Source organism: Setaria italica, chromosome VI (genome assembly GCF_000263155.2).
Source record: "Setaria italica strain Yugu1 chromosome VI, Setaria_italica_v2.0, whole genome shotgun sequence".
NCBI classification, from domain to species: Eukaryota; Viridiplantae; Streptophyta; class Magnoliopsida; order Poales; family Poaceae; genus Setaria; species Setaria italica.
In genome coordinates this window covers 6,522,460-6,541,014 of record NC_028455.1, presented here as the reverse complement: position 1 = coordinate 6,541,014, position 18,555 = coordinate 6,522,460, and the positions used below count along the sequence as shown (strand labels likewise).

General features: G+C 44.9%; 3 protein-coding genes and 1 long non-coding RNA gene across 7 annotated transcripts; 2 read left to right on the top strand and 2 right to left on the bottom strand.

Moving 5' to 3' along the window:
- Nucleotides 1–121: 121 nt before the first annotated feature.
- On the bottom strand, nucleotides 122–2,303 carry LOC101781930 (mediator of RNA polymerase II transcription subunit 21). Its single transcript, XM_004972860.2, has 5 exons — nucleotides 1,939–2,303; nucleotides 1,069–1,140; nucleotides 914–965; nucleotides 732–815; nucleotides 122–378 (listed from the first exon to the last, which is right to left on the bottom strand). Exons 1-4 carry the CDS (start codon nucleotides 2,227–2,229, stop codon nucleotides 739–741), a joined length of 492 nt encoding a protein of 163 aa, XP_004972917.1. The 5' UTR covers nucleotides 2,230–2,303; the 3' UTR covers nucleotides 122–378; nucleotides 732–738.
- A 3,223-nt stretch (nucleotides 2,304–5,526) lies between these two features.
- On the bottom strand, nucleotides 5,527–5,791 carry LOC111257760. The gene is made up of 2 exons (XR_002678338.1): nucleotides 5,733–5,791; nucleotides 5,527–5,643 (listed from the first exon to the last, which is right to left on the bottom strand). It is a non-coding gene; the product is annotated as an uncharacterized LOC111257760 (long non-coding RNA).
- A 1,103-nt stretch (nucleotides 5,792–6,894) lies between these two features.
- LOC101781524 (zinc finger CCCH domain-containing protein 55) lies at nucleotides 6,895–13,670 on the top strand. Its single transcript, XM_004972859.3, has 5 exons — nucleotides 6,895–7,134; nucleotides 7,781–7,876; nucleotides 9,837–10,387; nucleotides 10,841–13,130; nucleotides 13,240–13,670. The coding sequence occupies exons 3-5, from the start codon at nucleotides 9,933–9,935 to the stop codon at nucleotides 13,267–13,269; spliced, it is 2,775 nt and encodes a 924-aa protein (XP_004972916.1). The 5' UTR covers nucleotides 6,895–7,134; nucleotides 7,781–7,876; nucleotides 9,837–9,932; the 3' UTR covers nucleotides 13,270–13,670.
- Nucleotides 13,671–13,781: 111 nt separating this feature from the next.
- LOC101781129 (F-box/LRR-repeat protein At3g59210) lies at nucleotides 13,782–16,405 on the top strand. Of its 4 annotated transcripts, none has more exons than XM_022827342.1 (5): nucleotides 13,782–14,122; nucleotides 14,481–15,120; nucleotides 15,295–15,356; nucleotides 15,449–15,607; nucleotides 15,771–16,405. In XM_022827342.1, exons 1-5 carry the CDS (start codon nucleotides 14,045–14,047, stop codon nucleotides 16,176–16,178), a joined length of 1,347 nt encoding a protein of 448 aa, XP_022683077.1. In that variant the 5' UTR covers nucleotides 13,782–14,044; the 3' UTR covers nucleotides 16,179–16,405. The 4 variants fall into 4 exon arrangements, with proteins under 4 accessions (XP_022683077.1, XP_022683076.1, XP_004972915.1 ...); XM_022827341.1 differs by having other exon boundaries at nucleotides 15,295–15,371; XM_004972858.4 differs by having other exon boundaries at nucleotides 14,481–15,356.
- The last annotated feature ends 2,150 nt before the right edge of the window (nucleotides 16,406–18,555 follow it).

Genomic DNA, 18,555 nt, shown 5'->3' with positions numbered 1-18,555 from the left:
TTCATTCCGTCAAAGGGGCCGGATTTCAGTTGTAGGCCTTAAGAACAGCAGTAATGGAGTTGAAGCAGGTGGAGTATGTAAAAAAAATCATCACAAATGGAGGCAACCAATAAGGACCACATCCATCCACAAGAATACCAGCACAACACACAACAGCTCATAAAAGGCCAGACAAGTCCAACAAGCATACGATGCGTTAATTCCTAATTCAGTAGGTGCTTTTGGAATAACAGCACACAAAAGTTGACGAGATAGAATTGGCATTAATGTTTACATATCTATCCAGTACAGAATTCGAAAAGACAGAAAAAGGTTATGCTCCTCGCATTCATGTCTCCACCTTCATCCATTCATGAGAATAATTTGCTTTCAGCAAGCCTATTATGGCAGACATCAACAGAACAGAATAAATAGTGACACATGGAAAATTTGAGATTAAGATCAACAATAGCCAAGAGCTTCAATAAATTGGTTCTCTTTCAAGCCTATGGATTTTTGGTTATTTGCTTTGTGCACCTAGAAATGGTAGTGCTAAACATCACATGGAAGATATTTTCCTAAAAGCTGTCATGACCTATGGAGTGGCCATGTGGAGAATAAGAGCGTATGTATAGATTTTTGGGTGGCAAACGCTTCCTACTGCCAAAAATAATTCATACTGAAACCCAAGCAGTGACTGTCAGGAACCAAAAAGAAAAAAAAATTGCGAATGAGAATCCATCCAAACTTACATGCATACTATTCTGGCTTCTTCAAATTTATACAATTGTCTGTCGCTTCATTAAACAAGACCTCAACCTGCTTCAACTCCAGTTCTGTAACAGCAGCAAGATGTATCGTATCAGCAATCACTCACACCTTGCTAAGAAATTCACGGAGGTGCAGGAACTCAGAACAGTGAGAAGCATGTTACCAGCAGCTTCAAGTTGTTTCTGAAGCTCCAATCCCACGACTTCATTCTCTGCCTGCATATTCCAGATTTATGCACAATTTACAGTAGGAGTAAGCCTGATGCCCATCCTAGAAAAATTGGTGTTTGGCAAATTAATCTGATTGTCTGGTACCTACCTGCAGCTCTTGGATTCTTTTCAACTGATCCTCTTCTGATGACAGTGGCAACGCCGCAACAAGTGCATCAAACTGCATAGAAAGACCATAATTATTCCTCTGTGGGAAAAGAATAAAGTTGAAAGCAATTGGTAATCGCTACGGTCGCAATTCAACATATGCTTTTCAGATGGACAGAACATACGCACGAAGAAAGGATTAGTCCTTTTCTTGGAACCAGAACTATAGCGCCACTAATCATTCTATTGCCTGTGGAAATCGTAGCAAACCCGTTTGGAGCTCCACAGCTAAAGTTTAGTCCAATGTTTTGATGCTATTTAGGACATGCAAATATGAGCTAATTGTAAAACTAATTGCATAAGTCATGACTAATTCACAAGACGAACCTATTGATCCTAATTAGTCCATGATTAGCCATGTTGTGCTACAGTAAATATGTGCTAATCATGGATTAATTAGGCTTAATAGATTCGTCTCGTGAATTAGTCACGACTTATGCAATTAGTTTTATAATTAGCTCACGTTTAGTCTTTCTAATTGGTATCCAAACATCCGATGTGACCCGAACTAAAAATTAGTCCATGGATCCAAACACCCCCTAAAACCAGTGAGTGGCAACACAGTTTCATTGGTGAAGACTTGGTTTTGTAATCAGTGCTCCACAGAAGCAGAATAAAGCAAAAGTTTAATACAGTAACTAGACCTTCAGTCTGCAGCCACAGACCGTAGTCAATGACGTGATAAACTACACCCAGATCCCTGCCCTCGCATTTTCGCAGTGACAACACAAAGCGAATGAGGAATCCCCGGGCGGACATTTGATCGAGCAGGTGGCGAGGCCGCGAAGTGAGGGGCGACAGGGTACTGTACCTTCTTGGCGGCGAGGACGAGGGCGTGGCTCATGGCCTTGGGTTGCTCGGCGAGGTCGAGCGCGGGCGCCTGCGGCGGCGCGGGTGGCTGCGCCTGCGCCGGGGCCGCGCCGGGCGGGGCCTGGACCTGGGGCTTGGCGTCCTCCTCGGGCTTAGGGTTGGGGTTGAGCGGGTCCGGGTAGCTGGTGGAGAGGCGGTCGGGCGGCGCGTCCCTCTGCAGCGTGCCGAAGGTGTTGACGGCCAGCATGGCGATCTCGCTGAGCTGCTCCTGCAGCTGCGTGATGATGTCCATGGCGAATCCCCCCTCCCCTCTCTCCCTCTCTCTCCTCCCTCCCCCTTGTGTGATGTTGTGCCCCGTCGGCCACCAGGAAGAGGCAGCAGCACGCAGGCGAAGAGGAAGGCGAAGTTTTGTTGGGCCAGGCTGACCTCCATCCTGGAATGGGCCTTGGAGGGCCCAACCAGCCCACAGACTGTGGTGGGCCAGACCGACGCCTGACTGGCCGGCCTTCTTCCAGTGTTCGCCCGTCTCTTCGGTGTTTTTTCCCCCATCCCAGTATAAAAAAAAAAATATGATCGTGACTCTTAATAAGGAATGTTAGCTCTTAACAAGGAATATTAGCTGCTAATCACAGTCGAAAACCAAACTAATCTCGTGATTAATCAGATCCGACTCGGAGCAACTAATGGGAGAAGCTATATATACACGGGCGCATACGCCAGGTGATCTTGATCATCATCGCGTAGGGAGACGCCGCCGGAGCGATCGAGCGCGAGGTCCCGATCAACGAGAGGAGCCATGGCCACCGGCGCGAGCCTGCAGCGGCAGGAGGCGGAGGCGCTGTTCGAGGCGAAGCACGGGGAGCTTCTGGCGGAGGCCCGGGGCGTGGCGCTGGAGTTCGGCGTGGACGTGCGCGCCGTCGCGTTCCGGCCCGGCGGCGGCGGCGCGGTGCACCACGAGTTCGTCGGCGCCACGCGGGATGCGCGGGTGGTGCGGAGGATCCGGCGGGCGGTGGCGCGGGACGTGTCGGCGATGGGGATGGAGGAGGTGGCGGAGCACGAGAGGCAGCTCGGGATCATGCGGGCCGTCGTGGCACGCGCGCTGCAGGCCAAGGCGGCGGCGGGTGGCGCCAAGAGGGCGCCGGAGCAGCAGCAGGAGGCGGCGCCCGGCGGCGGCGCCGGCGATAGCAAGATCAGGATGATTATAATAGACTGATGATAGAGTAGCTTTTTGTCGCTGGATGGATGGTGGGACGATCGGGTTGGCCTCTGCAGGATCATATCGTCATCAGTGCTCGGCGACGCGTCCAGTTCATCATTCATCAGCTTAAGGCTGATGAATTATCTGTCATTAGTTTTAGAATTGCATTGATTCTTTGATTTGTTATTACTGTTAATGCGTAGCATGCGTGTTTGTGTACTCAACGATTTGTTGCTGTCCCCTGTCAACGATTTGTTGCTGAAACAATAAAAGAGGAGAAACTACTTCTGGTACTATTTGCTTGGTTGAGAGAGGTTCTGTCATCGCACTGATGATCCGATCGAATCTTTGATCAGCATTCTTCCGTGTACTAGATGACTCACTCAACCAAACCAATTGGTTTATGCACCAAATATTGAGGTGGATGTACGATATAAGCTTGCCAATGTTTCAGGTATGAAAAAAAAATTGAATAGAGTAATAGACTATAAAACTTCTGCACTTCAATTTTCTAATCTGAATGTAACCTTTTGAAAGTATGAGCTGGTCACGAGCTGATTAGCATTACAATAAGACACTGATTTTAGTTGTCCTCAACTGTACTGTCTGTAATGTAAGCAGCACACTACAAAGATAACCAGTGTAATGTACTAATGTCTACCCAAATTCCACAGACAAAACAATTTATGACAGAATGTAGGAAAATAAGAATGATTAGGTGAACAAGTTGAAAACATCACCTGTTTTGCAGCAGGTCCTGCAGGAATTTGGACCATCTTCGACGTAACTTCCAATATATCTTTTTACTGGCAGGTAGTTCATTTTCCACAGGTAAATGATGCTTTTCTGGCCACAAGTGAATCCTTACTACAGAACATGGAGCAAGATTTGTTAAAAAACAAAGTGTCCTCTGCCATTTGATCCCTTCCACACGAAAAGAGCAAAGCTGTCAAAGCTATTCATCATATGTGGCAGTAATCCAATTTAAACTTCAATGAAAGTTTCTAAATGATAAACAAAACTTCTAAACACATATAGATAGCGATTGAACCCTAAAATGCCAGTCACCTACCAGCTTTTTAATATCCACCTATTTTTCTCATGCTCATGCTTTCCTGAGCGAACCATGGAGAGCCAGGATGAAAAGACACCTACCTAAACAACATTATAATTCTAGCTGCATCAAGCAGTATACTCCATTGTTCAATTTGCATTCTGGTCATATCTATTCCTGCGCGAAATAGCAGGGTATATTTGAAACGCAGATGCTTACCTGCAGTAGTGATGGCTATCTACCTTTTCAGCTTGGTCAGTGTCTCAGCGAAGAGAGGCCACAAACAGCACACAGCTTGTTAATTATTGGGATGTTTATAGTTACTGACCCCTACTTCTTGTCCTGATTCTTGCTAAAATTTTAAGAATGCAAAGGTAAGATGCACCTACATATTCCTTGCAGTGCCTTGTAGTTTCCAGGTAGTGACATGCTCTTGTAGATTGAAGGTAATCTCATGAAAACAGACTGGCGACTGGTAATCAAAGCCAACATGCAGTATTAGACTATCAATGATAAAAAATGAAGTCTGAATTGTTTTACAGGCATTCTTACAGCAGGTTTTCTGACAACTGATATGCAAGACTATCACTCCTCATTGCAGCAGAAAAATGATAATTTAAACTTGACGTGCAAGAGGAGGTTATCAGTGTTTCAGTTAATTAGATAGATCAGCTGGGAATTAGCCCAGTGCACACATCTAGCTAATCATACTTGTGTTAACACAAGGGCTTGTTAAATTAACAGGGAGGAGATAGCATTTTTTTCAACCTCTATGATTCCAATTTCATCAGTATATGCGTTGTCCATAATTGACTTATTGGCATATTTAAAAAGGTATACTTTTGATGTCTCAATCTCAACAACAACCATGTAACCCTCTAATAACCATGACATTCTATATGCAGTATTGAGAAATCTAAAGGTAGAAAAATATTAATCCAGTCGCAAAACTCGAATATACCAATCATGGTAAACCTCAATGCAGCTTTGAATTTGATGTTTATATCAATTGGAACTTAGAAACCTGTCTCAAATAACCAGTTTTATGAAACTCAAAATCTCAGCACCTATCTCAAATGGTTGGATGGGACTGGAAGATAGAATTACAGGGCTTCAGACCGAGAGGGATGGGCCGGCAGATGGCCAGGCTGCCGTTTTGAAAAGAGTATGAAGCTTCAGTCACAAATATTCCCTCCCTGACGAATACTAACCAAGTTGTAACTATTAATCTAGAATCTGCAACTGCTAATTAGCAGTTTGGCTGTAAGTTAACTTCACTTATAGATATAGCTTGCATATATCCTTGGCATAGCTAAAGTTGTACTCGTTCCTACAGGTGGGACTGAATAAATCTTTGATTCTCATTTTGCAAGAAGAACATAGCAGGTAGCAGCATCCATTTGTTATAACTAAAGGAATACTCATATTTTGATAGAATACAGTAACAGTACATTCTGAAAGAACAAAGATATTATCATCAGAAAGGTGTAAAATTATCCCCTGTAGGCAAATAATCAGGAGTAGTGAGATGACAGCGGCGTACCAAGAGCTTCCTTCCCACGCGGTGGTGAGCGTTAGGCGCAAGACGGCGGCTGTTTCCTCGTTGATCCTGAGGCTTGTCGTGCGCATGACGACGACGTCGCAGGGAGCGGCGAGGATGACGGTGAGCAGCGACACACAAGAGCTCAGCGGCCTGTTCGCTTCAGCTTATTCAGCCGGCTTATCATCCACCAAACAGTGTTTTCCTCTCACAACAAATCAGCCGTTTCAGCTTTTCAGCCGGCTTATAAGCTGAAGCGAACAGGCCCCAGGTCATGTCCTCGTACGCCGCCCGTACAGCCGAAGCAGAGAATCCCTAGCCCGCCTTTCGTTTTGTCTTGTGATTTTTACCCACTTCACCTAGGTGGTACTTTTTCCTTGTTCTCCAAGAACGTTTTTCTAGTTTTGTCTATTCTTTTGCTAATTGTTTTTGACAGTATATGGGAATGCTTAAGCAGGCATTAATCAAGGTCACCTCTAATCGTTTTAAGAGTTTCTCGTTCAACCCAAGCCAATCAATGATACGGAGTATGCTTCCAGCCACTGGAACACCCAAATATTTAGAGTGTGTTCGGCTGCTCTTTTCAGCCGGCTTAAGCTGTAATGCAGGTTATTCTCTCTCACAGAACATTATTGAATCAACCGTAAAAAATCACAGCCGAACACACTATTAATGGACCAGATTTTTGCTCATCTTGGAAGACCATTATAATCTCGTTTTTATTGATATTAGTTTTAAACCCCGACATCTTTTCATAAATGTATAGTAGTAATTTCATATTCTGCACAGATTCTGCCTTATCCTCCATGCGGAGAATCATGTCGTCGTCTGCGTATTGTAGAATCTCAATCCCATTTGAGATGTATCCCGAAATTAAGGTTTTAATCAACCCGTTTTCCTTGTGCCTTATGAATCATTTTGGCCGTGGGTGACGCAGACAACAATTCGTCGGTCGTTTGGCGTTTGCTGCATCACACACAGGTGCAGACAACTGACTGGTACGCCGGGCCCCATACCAACTCAAAGCACGCCCCGAGCCGTCGGATAGAGCACGTGCGCTCACGCTGACGTGGGAAGCCGCTCTTTTCGATTTCGAACCGGAAAACAAAATAATCAGAGAGAGAGAAAAAATCAAAAGGAAAAATAAGGCCCGTCGCCCCACGCCACGCAGCCCTAACGAATCCAGCCGCTCTCCCCGTTCCCCTCCCCCACGCCGACCCGCCGCCGAAACGCCTCCCCCTCCCCACGCCGCCGCCGCCACTGCCCTCGCCCTCGCCCTCCGCGCAATTGGCCGAGACCCTCCGCGCAAGTGGCCGTCCTCCTCTTCCCCCTACTCGGCTGGCGCCGCGTCGGGTGGCGCGGAGTGGAGATCCGCCCGCGCCTTGACTGGTGCCTTCGCTAGGCGGTAAGGAACCCTAGCCCTTGTTTCGCGCCGACGGATTCCTCGCCCGTGCTTGCTCCCCCGCGGAATCTTCTCTTTCCGTCGCTCGAAGTTAGCTCCGGCTCTATATTTCTATACCAAAGCTGAGATTTTTTTGAACCTCGCCTTGGTGCCCGATATTTGCTCTAGGGTTTACGCGCGCACCCCGTGTTTGCAAACGGGAGGGTTTGGATTCTTTGGGGTGTCTTTTTCGGTGCGGATGGTACGGGTAATGCGCTGCGTTCCGATGCTGTTAAATCTGTTTCCTTTCTTCTAGTGATAGGCTATGCGTCAGGATTGGGCCTTCGCATTGTGTTGCGGCCTTGCGGGACCACTTTGGCTTGGCTGATTCCAAATTCTCCTCCTCTGCAATTGAACTCAATGCATCGTATCCTGTTCACCCAATTTCTTTTCACCACGTACGTAGTGAATATTGTTCGTGAGATGGGACATGCTCTTGCCACTTGCATAATTTAGGTTTGCTGGTGGGTTGTGTGCCTTGATTTTGACCGTAACTAGTCCAAGCCAGAATAAAATGCCTTCTTTCTGTTTTCAGTCTTTTAGTGTTTCGTTTGGTGCATTCTAATCTGCCGCGGTTTTAACAAGCTGATTTCTGTGCCTTGTTTGTCAGATGGACAGTAAGTGGTGTAAGGTCTCATGAATTCTGCCAGGCGATCAGGAGAGGTCTGACGTATCATCTCAGAGACACTGCCGGCTACAGTTTCAGGTTGGTACCTCTTGTGTCGTTCTTCCTGTCTCAACAAGCAAATTATGCGATCCTATGTTTCATGGTTTGATTGCTAGCTTGTTCAATGGGATACCCTAAGACACTCTGTTTGCCATTGTTCTTAAAAGAAACCACTCTTTCTGGATAATATGTACTTGCCAGTATATTCAATGCACCATTATAGGTCTGTCCGTGTTGGCTAGTCTTTTCGTCGTATTTTTCCTGCCTTCATTTGTGATTATCATTGACTCGTCTGCTGTCAGAAAATAGGCTGGATTCTTTAGTTGTCTGTATGTAATATAATTCACCTTAGGAAGCATAAAGTCCACGTGCTTCACTTTTGTAAGTTTGCCTGCAAAGTCAACCATGAACAAACTGTTGTTGTTGATAATGCAAATACTGCAACAACATGTTTCTTGCAAAATCTTACTAACTTAGCGATCCTACTTTGTTTCTTTGACTTTAGGAGGAAACTGGTTACGATGGTAGGTTGGTACTGGGTAGGGGGTTAGGCAAACTTAACCTTGTTATAAGGTTGTCATGTGCCTAGAAATGTCACTGAGAGATGGTTGTCATACTGAGAAAGCAGAAGGAATTCATGGCAGCTGATAGAATTATCTTTCTCATATGCAGGAAGGATTTTGTAAATGCCACTTTTTGGAGTTACTGGCCTTTTGGTTTAGCCCTCAAGATTCTAGCTAGCAATTATCTAAAGAAACAAATGAAATGTTAATAGCCACCAAGTTGGCAAAGTCATCGGAAAACAGCAATTGAGGGAAAACTTCACTGTAATGCTAACAATAGCAGTGCCCTGCCCAGGTCATGACAATCAGAGCCAGTAGCAACTGAACCTTAAGTATCCACCAAGTTTGGCAAAACTGCTGGAACTCAATAGTTGATGCAACTTGTCGATGCCCAAGATTTCTGCAGTTGCTGCTTGAAATATTTTCTGGATAGTCAGGACTTAATTTTGTAGATGTATGTTTTGTCAGTGTGGTGGCCTGTAGTCCTCTTATTATTATCTGTAAAGGATGTATGGTCTATTTGAGTTGTAATGATAAGTTGCACAAAAGAAATTTCTTTGATGTGTCTTGATATGGAAACACCCTGGCGAATGAAAATTGAAATGTTTGTGATAATCCCGGTTGTGGAATTGCTTGTATAAAAGTATTCATGAGTCAGCTAGTTCCCAATCTGTAGAAAATGCTGTGATGCCTATTCAGCTGTTAACTCTTGCCATCCAGAATTCTTGGCTTTAGTTTCTGACGATGATGACATTGAAAAAGATGCAACCGGTAGTCTTAAAAACAAGAAACCGTAAAGAGAAGTAGGAAATACGACCAATTAATCGACGGAATTAATAAATGACAATGCGCTGCTAACACAAATTTCCATGTTTGCAAACAACACATTCATTCCTCTTTGCACTTGAACTGCACTTCGTGTATGATTTTCCCATGGACTTTGCTTCCTTTGTGTTTCCTCAAACTCGTGTTACTGTGGTTGCTCCATTGCATGGTAGACAATCTCCTGTTGTTGCCTATGCCACTGACTTAGATGCTGCACTATCTTTTTGTTCTCGATGAATTCTGCTCATGAGGGCTAGAGTCATGGGATTTTAAGACACCGTGCCTGGTTTATTTTTGGCATGAAAGAGTCAGGATCCGCTACTAAATTTTTGAGCAACAAACAGCTGCCATGTGGTAGGAAGCGTACTTGTGGAGTTGCCTAGCCACAGCCTGCCAATGGGTGTTCATAATTGGCTTAAATTGTTTTTTCGACTTGCAAACTTCGTTACAGTTTTGATTTGAAGATTTAGAATGGGCTTTAGGAGATAATTTCATTTTCATATTCCTGTCAGTTATTACTGGTTTTGTGCCTGGCTTCTCAAGCTTTTAATGTCGTAGCAGTATGTTCCTTGATTAATTGTAACTATATACATATTCCTTGGCTATTTCAGAGTTTCAGAAGAATTTTTGCAAGGAGGAAGGGGATCTTGTTCTGGAAATTACTTGGCATCCATTTTCTTTTTTCATATTTGTAAAGAAGGGACAGAATGGCTGGTGATAGTAGGAAACAGCGTTCCAAGTGGGATGCGAAAGAAGGACCTCATGATATAGTTGAGATCAGCGAAGATGAGTCTCTTCCTGATAAGACAGGTGGTCACCGTAAAGGTGATGTACACCCAAAACCTGATACCTCCATGCACCACGGTGGTGCTGGACATGAGAAGGAACAGGCTGATGGGTTCAATAAAGATACCAAGGAATTGCAACCTAAGGCACCCTCTGAAAGACCACAGCTTCTCAGAGCGGCTGATGAGCGTGATGAGTGGAGCAAGGCAGCTGCTAACCAAGGCATGAACAGATATGCAGATGACAGAAGACGCGGTGATGGATGGGGTACAGCTCGTAATCGTGGTTATTCTTCTAGGGCGCCTTCTGATCCAGATGCATGGAGGCCTCGTAGTCGCAGTCCATCTCCAAGAGGGGTTTGGAATAGATCACGCAGGTATGATTGAACAACTAATTTTATTGACTGTGCAAGTATTGGCACTTTGGTTTTGTGTTCCATGCGCATAGTGTTCAAGCAACTTAAAATGCTATGTCTGGGTCAAATTTATATTATGGAAGCATCCAAGATGGAATTTACAAGAATTGTGTAAATTAAGTTGAGGCCACTAGGTTTCCTGGCTTTCCACCTGTACTTGTACTCAAGCAGCATGCTGTATTCCTTCCACTACCAACTGCAAGGAGTTGAAAAATGTGGGCCTTTGATAATATATGTTGTACTTGTGAAGAATCTCTCTCCAGTTTTAATCAATCTTGATCTGGAAGATGGTATATTATCTTAAAATTCATTCACAACTTCTACTAGAATTTACTATTTGTAAATTGTAATGTCATCGAAAGACTCAGTATGCTAGCAGTACCTTTTCTTTACACTGTGTGTTTCTGTTAACAGGAACAGAAGTCGTTCCAGAAGCAGAAGCAGAAGCAGAAACAGGAGTAGGAGCAGAAGCAGGAGTATAGGGCGAGGCAGGGGAAGGAGCAGAAGTCCTTATTTTGCTGATCGTGGACCTGAGTGGAGGGTTGAGAGAGGCAGAACATCTGGAGGGCCTGCTCTGCCCTGCAGAGATTTTGTGGCTGGCAGGTGCAGAAGAGGCACGAATTGCAGGTTCCTTCATGAAGATGGAGGGCAGAGGCCATTTGAAGATCATTATCCTGCTGACCCAAGGGAAAGATATGGGTTTCAGAACAAGGAATTCATGGATTCACGAGAACCAAATGACTATTTGCGTAATAGGCAATCTCGAGATCATTATGATGATGGGCCATGGGAAAGATCTGAACCCCGAAGGGATTATCGGTCTACTGAACAATGCTATAATTTTGCCAAAGGGAGGTGTGCTAGAGGTGCTAGCTGCCGATTTGCTCATGGTGATTCTGCTTCTCATGGTGGATGGAGAGATGAGGCTAGGGAAAGTGCCCATGATAGAGTTGGCCCTGATTCATCCTATGGGAATAGGACTGAGCACCGTAGGGTAAATAAAAACCCTTGTAAGTTTTTTGCTGAAGGTCGATGTCGCCGTGGTGAAAATTGTCCATATCTCCACGAGGAAGCTCCCCAGAGTCAGATAGGAGTGAGTGCACCTGATGAGCCTTTGAATTACAGTGATGGGCGTTCAGCAAGAGGAGACTACTCAAACTGGGGTGAACAAAATAATGCTATGCGTGCAACTTCTCAGATTTTATCCAGGGATGACAGGGAAAATCCTATTTCTCAGAATATTGGCAGAAATGATTCTCATTATGAGTACGAGAACCGGCTTTCAAAAGATGCTGGAAAGAGTCAGTACCAGATTATTCCTCAGGAAGATTTTCGTTCACAAGTGGAAAATAAACATGAAGTTGCTGTTTCACAACAGCCACAGTTATTAACTCCTGTCCAGATTACTGCAGATAACATGAATAATGAGAACATATCCGGCATGGGTGGTCAGAATGCTCCTGCAACAGAGATGAGCATGCAATCGGGTATGCATAGTGCTAATATAATAGCAGAGCAAAGCCTTGGACAAATACTTCAGAGACATGACGCGATTCCTCATATTCCTGGGCCATCAACTCTTCCAGTCACCACCCAATTGCAGAAGGTTGCATCCTCATTCCATTCGAATAGCCATGCGCAACAGAGCAACTTTCCTGTACATCAGAACAGGCAAGAGCAATTTGTAGTTCCACAGGCATCTGCAAATAATACTCCCAGCACGCAGGGCCAGCCGGTTGCTCCTAATATGGGACATGGCCAACATGGCTATGGTCTAGAGCCACAGGCACTGCCAAATCCCTCTGCACATAATGGACATAATTTCAGTGTTGCCAGTCAAGTTCCACAGAATCTTCCAACAACTGTGCTTCAGGCAACAGTCGACATCCCCAGGCTAACTCAAGACAGTGGTTCTCAAAGCATACGAAACATGCAGAATTTCCAGCCTCCAAATATGCAAAATCAACCCTTGCAAGGGTTACCTCTTGTGCCAACTTCCAGCTCAACTGATGTGGCTGGAGTTCCTGTTTCTCACAATGCAGCAAAAAGTGAAGAAGTTAGCCGCGTTACTGCATCCTTGGCACAGTACTTTGGAAATACCGCTTTTGGTACTGGTACAGTTGGATTACAATCATCACAGCCTAATGTTAATTCGAGCCTGATGGCCACTTCATCTGCTGCACCTCCAGCTGTCCAACCCAATCAGTGGCCCTGGGCGCAGCAACAAACAGGCATAGTCCAACCTGGTCTTGCTGTTCCATCTGAACAGCAGCAGCAGGCTCCCCAGACATTCCAGATGCCAATCGCCGTCGGTATTAGTAATGGTAACTCTATGCACTTACCTCATGGAGGTGCACCGTCTGGTCCTGCTGCCGCTGCTTCAGTGGTCAATGAAACTGTGCCTCCAGAAAGTAAGAAAGGAGAGAACAAAGATAGTGACGCTGAGGCTCATGAGGATGGTGATAATAAGAAGAGCAAGGACTCCAAGACACTGAAGATGTTCAAGGTTGCACTTGCGGACTTTGTGAAGGAAGCACTGAAGCCTACATGGAAAGAGGGTCAGATGAGCAGGGAGGTCCATAAAACCATCGTGAAGAAGGTTGTCGACAAAGTTACAAGCACGGTGGAAAATACACCTCCAACGAAAGAGAAGATCGAGATCTACATGTCCTACTCCAAAGAAAAACTAAATAAACTCGTACAGGTCAACCTCAGCCCCCTCCTTCATCGTATCCTTTTACTCTCACTCAACTTCATTTTCAGCTCATTCCTGTGCTCCAAGTCTCTAACCGAGCCGTGCTAATTGCTTGCAGGCATATGTTGGCAAGTATGCCAAGGCGTAACATTTCACGAATAACATTGCTCCAAGTCTGAGGTTGAAATCACTGAAAGCGCCACATTCTGCGATCAAAAGGTTTAGGATTCTTCTGTAAAATAGTGGTGCGCTGGCGCTTCACACCCAGGTTTTGCTTGCAGTTTGAGAGTTTATAGTGTTGCTTGGTTAGACGGACAGGTGGTGCCGCTGCTAGCGCGCGATGGCACCAAACTTCTCAGCTGTAACTTTTGTAGAAGATTTATTTGAAGATTGGACTTTATGTAGCGAAGTACGCAAGGTGTGGACTATAGGAGATAAACTTACATGTGGTGTGGTGTGTGCTCAGCAAGTCAGCAATCAGCATGCCTCTGAGTTCTACTTCCTGGTTTGTGTGATACTCGGTTGAATCGTGACTGGTTTATGTCTCAATTTCGATTTGCCTTTTCCCTGTACGTATCACTGTACTACTGATTGTGGTCAGTAATTGCAGAGATTTTTTTTTGATCATCAGTAATTGCAGAGATTAATAACGTGAGGATTACTGTCGTCTGCCTGTTGGTTAAGTGCAGAGAGAGCCTTCAAGGGCTGTCGGTTCAGTTGCGCCCGCGGCGGCCCAGTATGTGTAGCCCAATAGCACAAGGCCTGCCTTTTGGTTTTGGGCCTTATGTGCGGCCCAGCGCGCCTAGCAGGGACCAACTAGCGCACTATATGCGTAGAAGCCTGCGGGGACGGGGAGGCGGCGGCGCCTGCCGGAAGCTTGCAGCAGCCTACGGCGGAGGAGGCGGCGGCCGGCGGGGAAGCGGATGAGGATGGAGCGCCACCGCGTTGCTACCGACGACTCGCTCAACCCCTCCTCCTCCCACATAGACGACCTCCCCGAGGTAAACTCTCTCCCCCTCTTCCCCTGCCTTGCCCTGTGTCTCCTCTCCGATCCTTTCGTAGGGTAGTAGGGTTGGTTGGGGAATCTATGCTATCAGATACATAATCGGATAGCGGAGTTTTGCTCTCAATTTTGTTTTCCTGTTCCTGCAAATCCACGTTTATCATGCTATCTTATATGTTCCTGTGTCCAATTTGCATGTCCTCAGTTTACCTTGCAAAATATATAGAAGAGCGGTTTATGATATTTTAACGAAGGCAGTGTTTAAAGCACTGTGTGATCTGTGGTCATCGCGATTCACGCCTACCATGCAGTTTTTTTCATAGCTCTCAACCCTTGCACATTCTTTCTTGCCACAGGAAATCCAAACTCTTATTTTGTCACTGCTGTCACTGAAAGAGGCTGCAAGGACTAGCATTGTGTCAAGAAAATGGAGACCGCTCTGGACACGCCACCCTAACCTGAGCTTTGATGGCACCAGAAACCGGTCCAATGACGAGGATTGTGTCAAAATAGAAAGAGCAGAGTTCATTGAGACAGTCAATTCTATTGTTCAGCAGCACAGTGGAGTAGGGCTCAATAGGTTCTGCATCAGGTGCGGCATAGAGGAGGAGTCCTCGGATCATCTTGATAGGTGGATTTGCTTTGCCACTGCAGCAAGGGCAAAGACCATAGACATTAACCTGTTGCCAAAAGGGTGTATCAGAAGACCAACCAAAGGAGATTATCACTTCCCTCTTGAGGCTTTAGGTGCTCGAGATGGTCCTTTTATCCAGTCCTTGCTTCTCACCCATGTCTCTATAGAGCCGTACTCAGATGTATGTGGCTTTACAAAACTCAGAAGGCTTCTTTTGCATTCTGTTCAAATCACTGGAGATCTTGCAGGCTTGCTATTAAACTGTTCTAGTCTTGAGGATTTAGAGCTCATCGCGTGCTCTGGCTTGACTGATCTGATTATACCACACCAACTGGATAAACTTAGACATTTGCTACTTTCAGATATGTGTGTCCAGATGGTTGATTTTCATGTTCCTGGTCTTGCTCATTTTAATTACAAAGGGGATGTGGTTCCTATAGCACTTCATGGTTGCTCAAAACTAGAGAAGGCAATAATAATGTTTAAAAATTACAAAGTATTGGGCCATGCATTCACTGCAATTCATGGTATTTCAGCAGTGAAGGTGCTAAACATGCGTGCTGCTATGCAGGAAGATCATCCAGTCTGGGGCTCACAAGTACCTGCCTACCTGGTGTATATATATGTTCTTTACTTGACTGACAGTTCTTCAAGCAGAGTTGCTGATATTTTTTTTGGGTCATGTTTCAGGTGCAAATGGTAACAAGACCAACATGCATGTTTATGAGTTTGAGGCACTTAACTTGTGAAATAAAAATCCACACTTATCGTCCAAATAGCCACAGTGGACTCCTTCAACTGGCTAGCTATTTGGAATTTGCACCCCAGCTGGAGATACTGCAAGTGCATGTGAGTGGTACTCTTTTGTTGATTTTGCAGATTTACATAGAATGCACATAGAGTCCATTAATTTGCGCATAACGCAGATCTCATACTTTTAAGATTTATTTTTGGGAAAGAGCGAACCTAGTACAGTATGTTGACTAACTGTGCATGGTGATTTCTGAAACAGATGTTCTATTATAAGTTTAGCAGCTCCTGCTGGAAAGGGGAGGTGACAGGGAAGGGGATCTCCTTTATGCACGGCCTTGATCACCTCAAGTCGGTCTACATGAGTGGGTTCCGCGGTTTCCGGGCTCAGGTGGAGTTCCTGTGCGGCATCCTGGCGAAGGGCGACGCGCTTGAGCATGTAACCATAGAACCACAGGTGAAATTACGATGCGCTCGCATGGTGAACGTGTTCATCCTTGAGTGGGAGATCAATGAGTGGGCGCGTCGTCTCTCCGAACGGTTTGGTAAAGCGATCACCGTCGCACCACCCGTCCGAGAGCCGTTGGGCCTATTCGCTTCAGCTTATAAGCCGGCTGAAAAGCTGAAACGGCTGATTTGTTGTGAGAGGAAAATACCGTTTGATGGCTGATAAGCCGGCTGAATAAGCTGAAGCGAACAGGAAGTGATGTCATGTACCGTGTCTTTTTTTTGGGGGGTTTCCCTGAGTAAATTATGTCTGCATTAACCTTGGACGGGGTCTTAGATTTGGTGCGGCACCTTTTTAGTATTTTTGGTTCATAACATGAACTTCTCAACAGATCGTACGTGTGGTGTGTTGCCGGATATAAAAAGTTATGGCTGTTGCTCTTTTCTCACTGTACCCTTTTACAGAATATCTGTTCGTTTAGAGATTGAAATTGTCTGAAAGTGAAAATGTGCAACGTTTGGATCACATGTATGGATTGGGAGAGGAAAGTTACACGCTGCGCTGTGTTCTGATGTGCTCATCTATTCATATCTGATAATTCTCTCGGTTTGAGCACTGGGTACTACTGCATCAACGTAGCTACTGACTGCGATTAACCTGTGGATTACTGCTGTCTGATCCTTCAAACAGATTGTTAATTGTGCCTCTTCAAGTGCAATGGTGTCTCAGTTTGTTAAATTTTCTTTTACTATACTATCGTTTCTAGTCAATGAAAAGGTACAAGAGTCACTATTACGCAAGCCTTGATGCTTAGCACTGTTACGCAATGTAATAGCTAATGGCAATGCAAAGCGCTTGATTAAAGAAATGAGCCAGCACTGAACTTGAAACGCCATGCGTCGTTTGATGCTTCGGCTGGGGTACATGATGGTTGGCAGCACTGCACTGTGGTGTATAAATAGAAAAGTTTGACCCCTGTGAATGTGAGATATAGAACACACAGAGAATTAACACACGAGAATGAAAGTAGTATAGTTCTCCTATCATCAAGAGAACTAGAAAGGGAAGAAGGAAGAGAGGAGAGAAATCTCCAAGATGCAAGGAGCCAACATGGTGCAAGACTTGCACATGAACAGACAAGCTGTGCGATGCACACATGAAAGATTGTTTTATTTCAGTTAAATCATTTTGTGCTAATACGTACGATCTTGTTATGCTTCTCAAAGCTTTCCAGAATTCTCTGTAATCTCCCAGTTCCTACCTCTATCCTCCCTGAAGTTTACCCTGAGTTGACTTGATTTAGCCACAAATTGATGCGTGATTTGCATGAATATATACTAGAGGTCCATGACACCAATTTTTTTAGAAAAGGGAATATGCATTAATATTCCAGCCTTTGTGACGATTGATACATATAGCTATCCATTATTACAAACAAGATCATGATCCAATGAAAGTGAAAGAACTTAAGAAGACAATCATAACATCCATCGTGCTTATGTCAAATAAAAAGGTAGTCTATTACTAGAACACCAGCCGTTTGAGGAAAAAATTTCCATGACCACCGTGTTTGAGGAAAAATTTTCCATGACCACCGTCTAAGCACAGGACACCCCCAGTTTATACGGGATCTTTCTCCTTCCTTTTGCAGCAGCGCCCAAAAATGGCACCAATGTGTTCCTCTGAAAACTACCCGCATAGATGAAAAAACTCGTGTCTTGTTAAAAACCTCATCATTTCAGCTGATCCAAATTGCCCAACACATAGAACATGCCCCACCAAGTTTATCATGTAGCAATTCATCAGCTGTGAAATCATCGTATTCTTCACAATCAAAGTTTATGCATTGCCAACTCAAATCCAACTTGGGCAATGGTTTCCCTTACATATTTATATGTTTTTACATTAAGGAAAATATCCGGTCTTCAACATTCACATGTGAATATGAATGTCTACGACCACAAAGAAACAATTCTAGCCACATAGCCAGAAACTAAACGAGTACTTAGACTCCGAGTCTCAAACCGAGGAACACAAAAGACAAGAAAGAAATACATTAAGAAAGAAAGGTTGAAAGACTAAGCTTCGAACTTCTTATACGTCCTTCCTTCAACTTTGCTTTGGTCCTTATGCAGTAACAAACGCCTCACATCAGTTATCTTCTTAGAAACTTTAGATGTTAGGATCGTTCATGGTCATGTGCTGTCTAGTAATCCTTGTCATCTAGAAACCGCACTGAGTCGATCTCTACCACAAATACAAATTGGAACCGCCATCGCTCTAAGCTGAACATGGTATCACCATCAAGGACTCCAAGACGACACCTCAAGAGTAAAGCAACATCAAGATCATGCCACCGCCCGAACCAACATGTTGGTTCTTTAGTTTTCACCTGGATCTGTCCCTAGAGGTTGAGGTCCTTACGGCAACGCCTTCAAGAAGGAAAATGATACCCATGGCACCATCGTCACTAGCAAACAATCCGGGATCGAGCTAGGCTTTCGCCCGAGAACCTGCACACCCAAGAAACGCACTGCACGGCAACCGACGACCCCTGGACGCTCCACCAGATCCTGCCTCTGCCCAGCAACCAAGGACG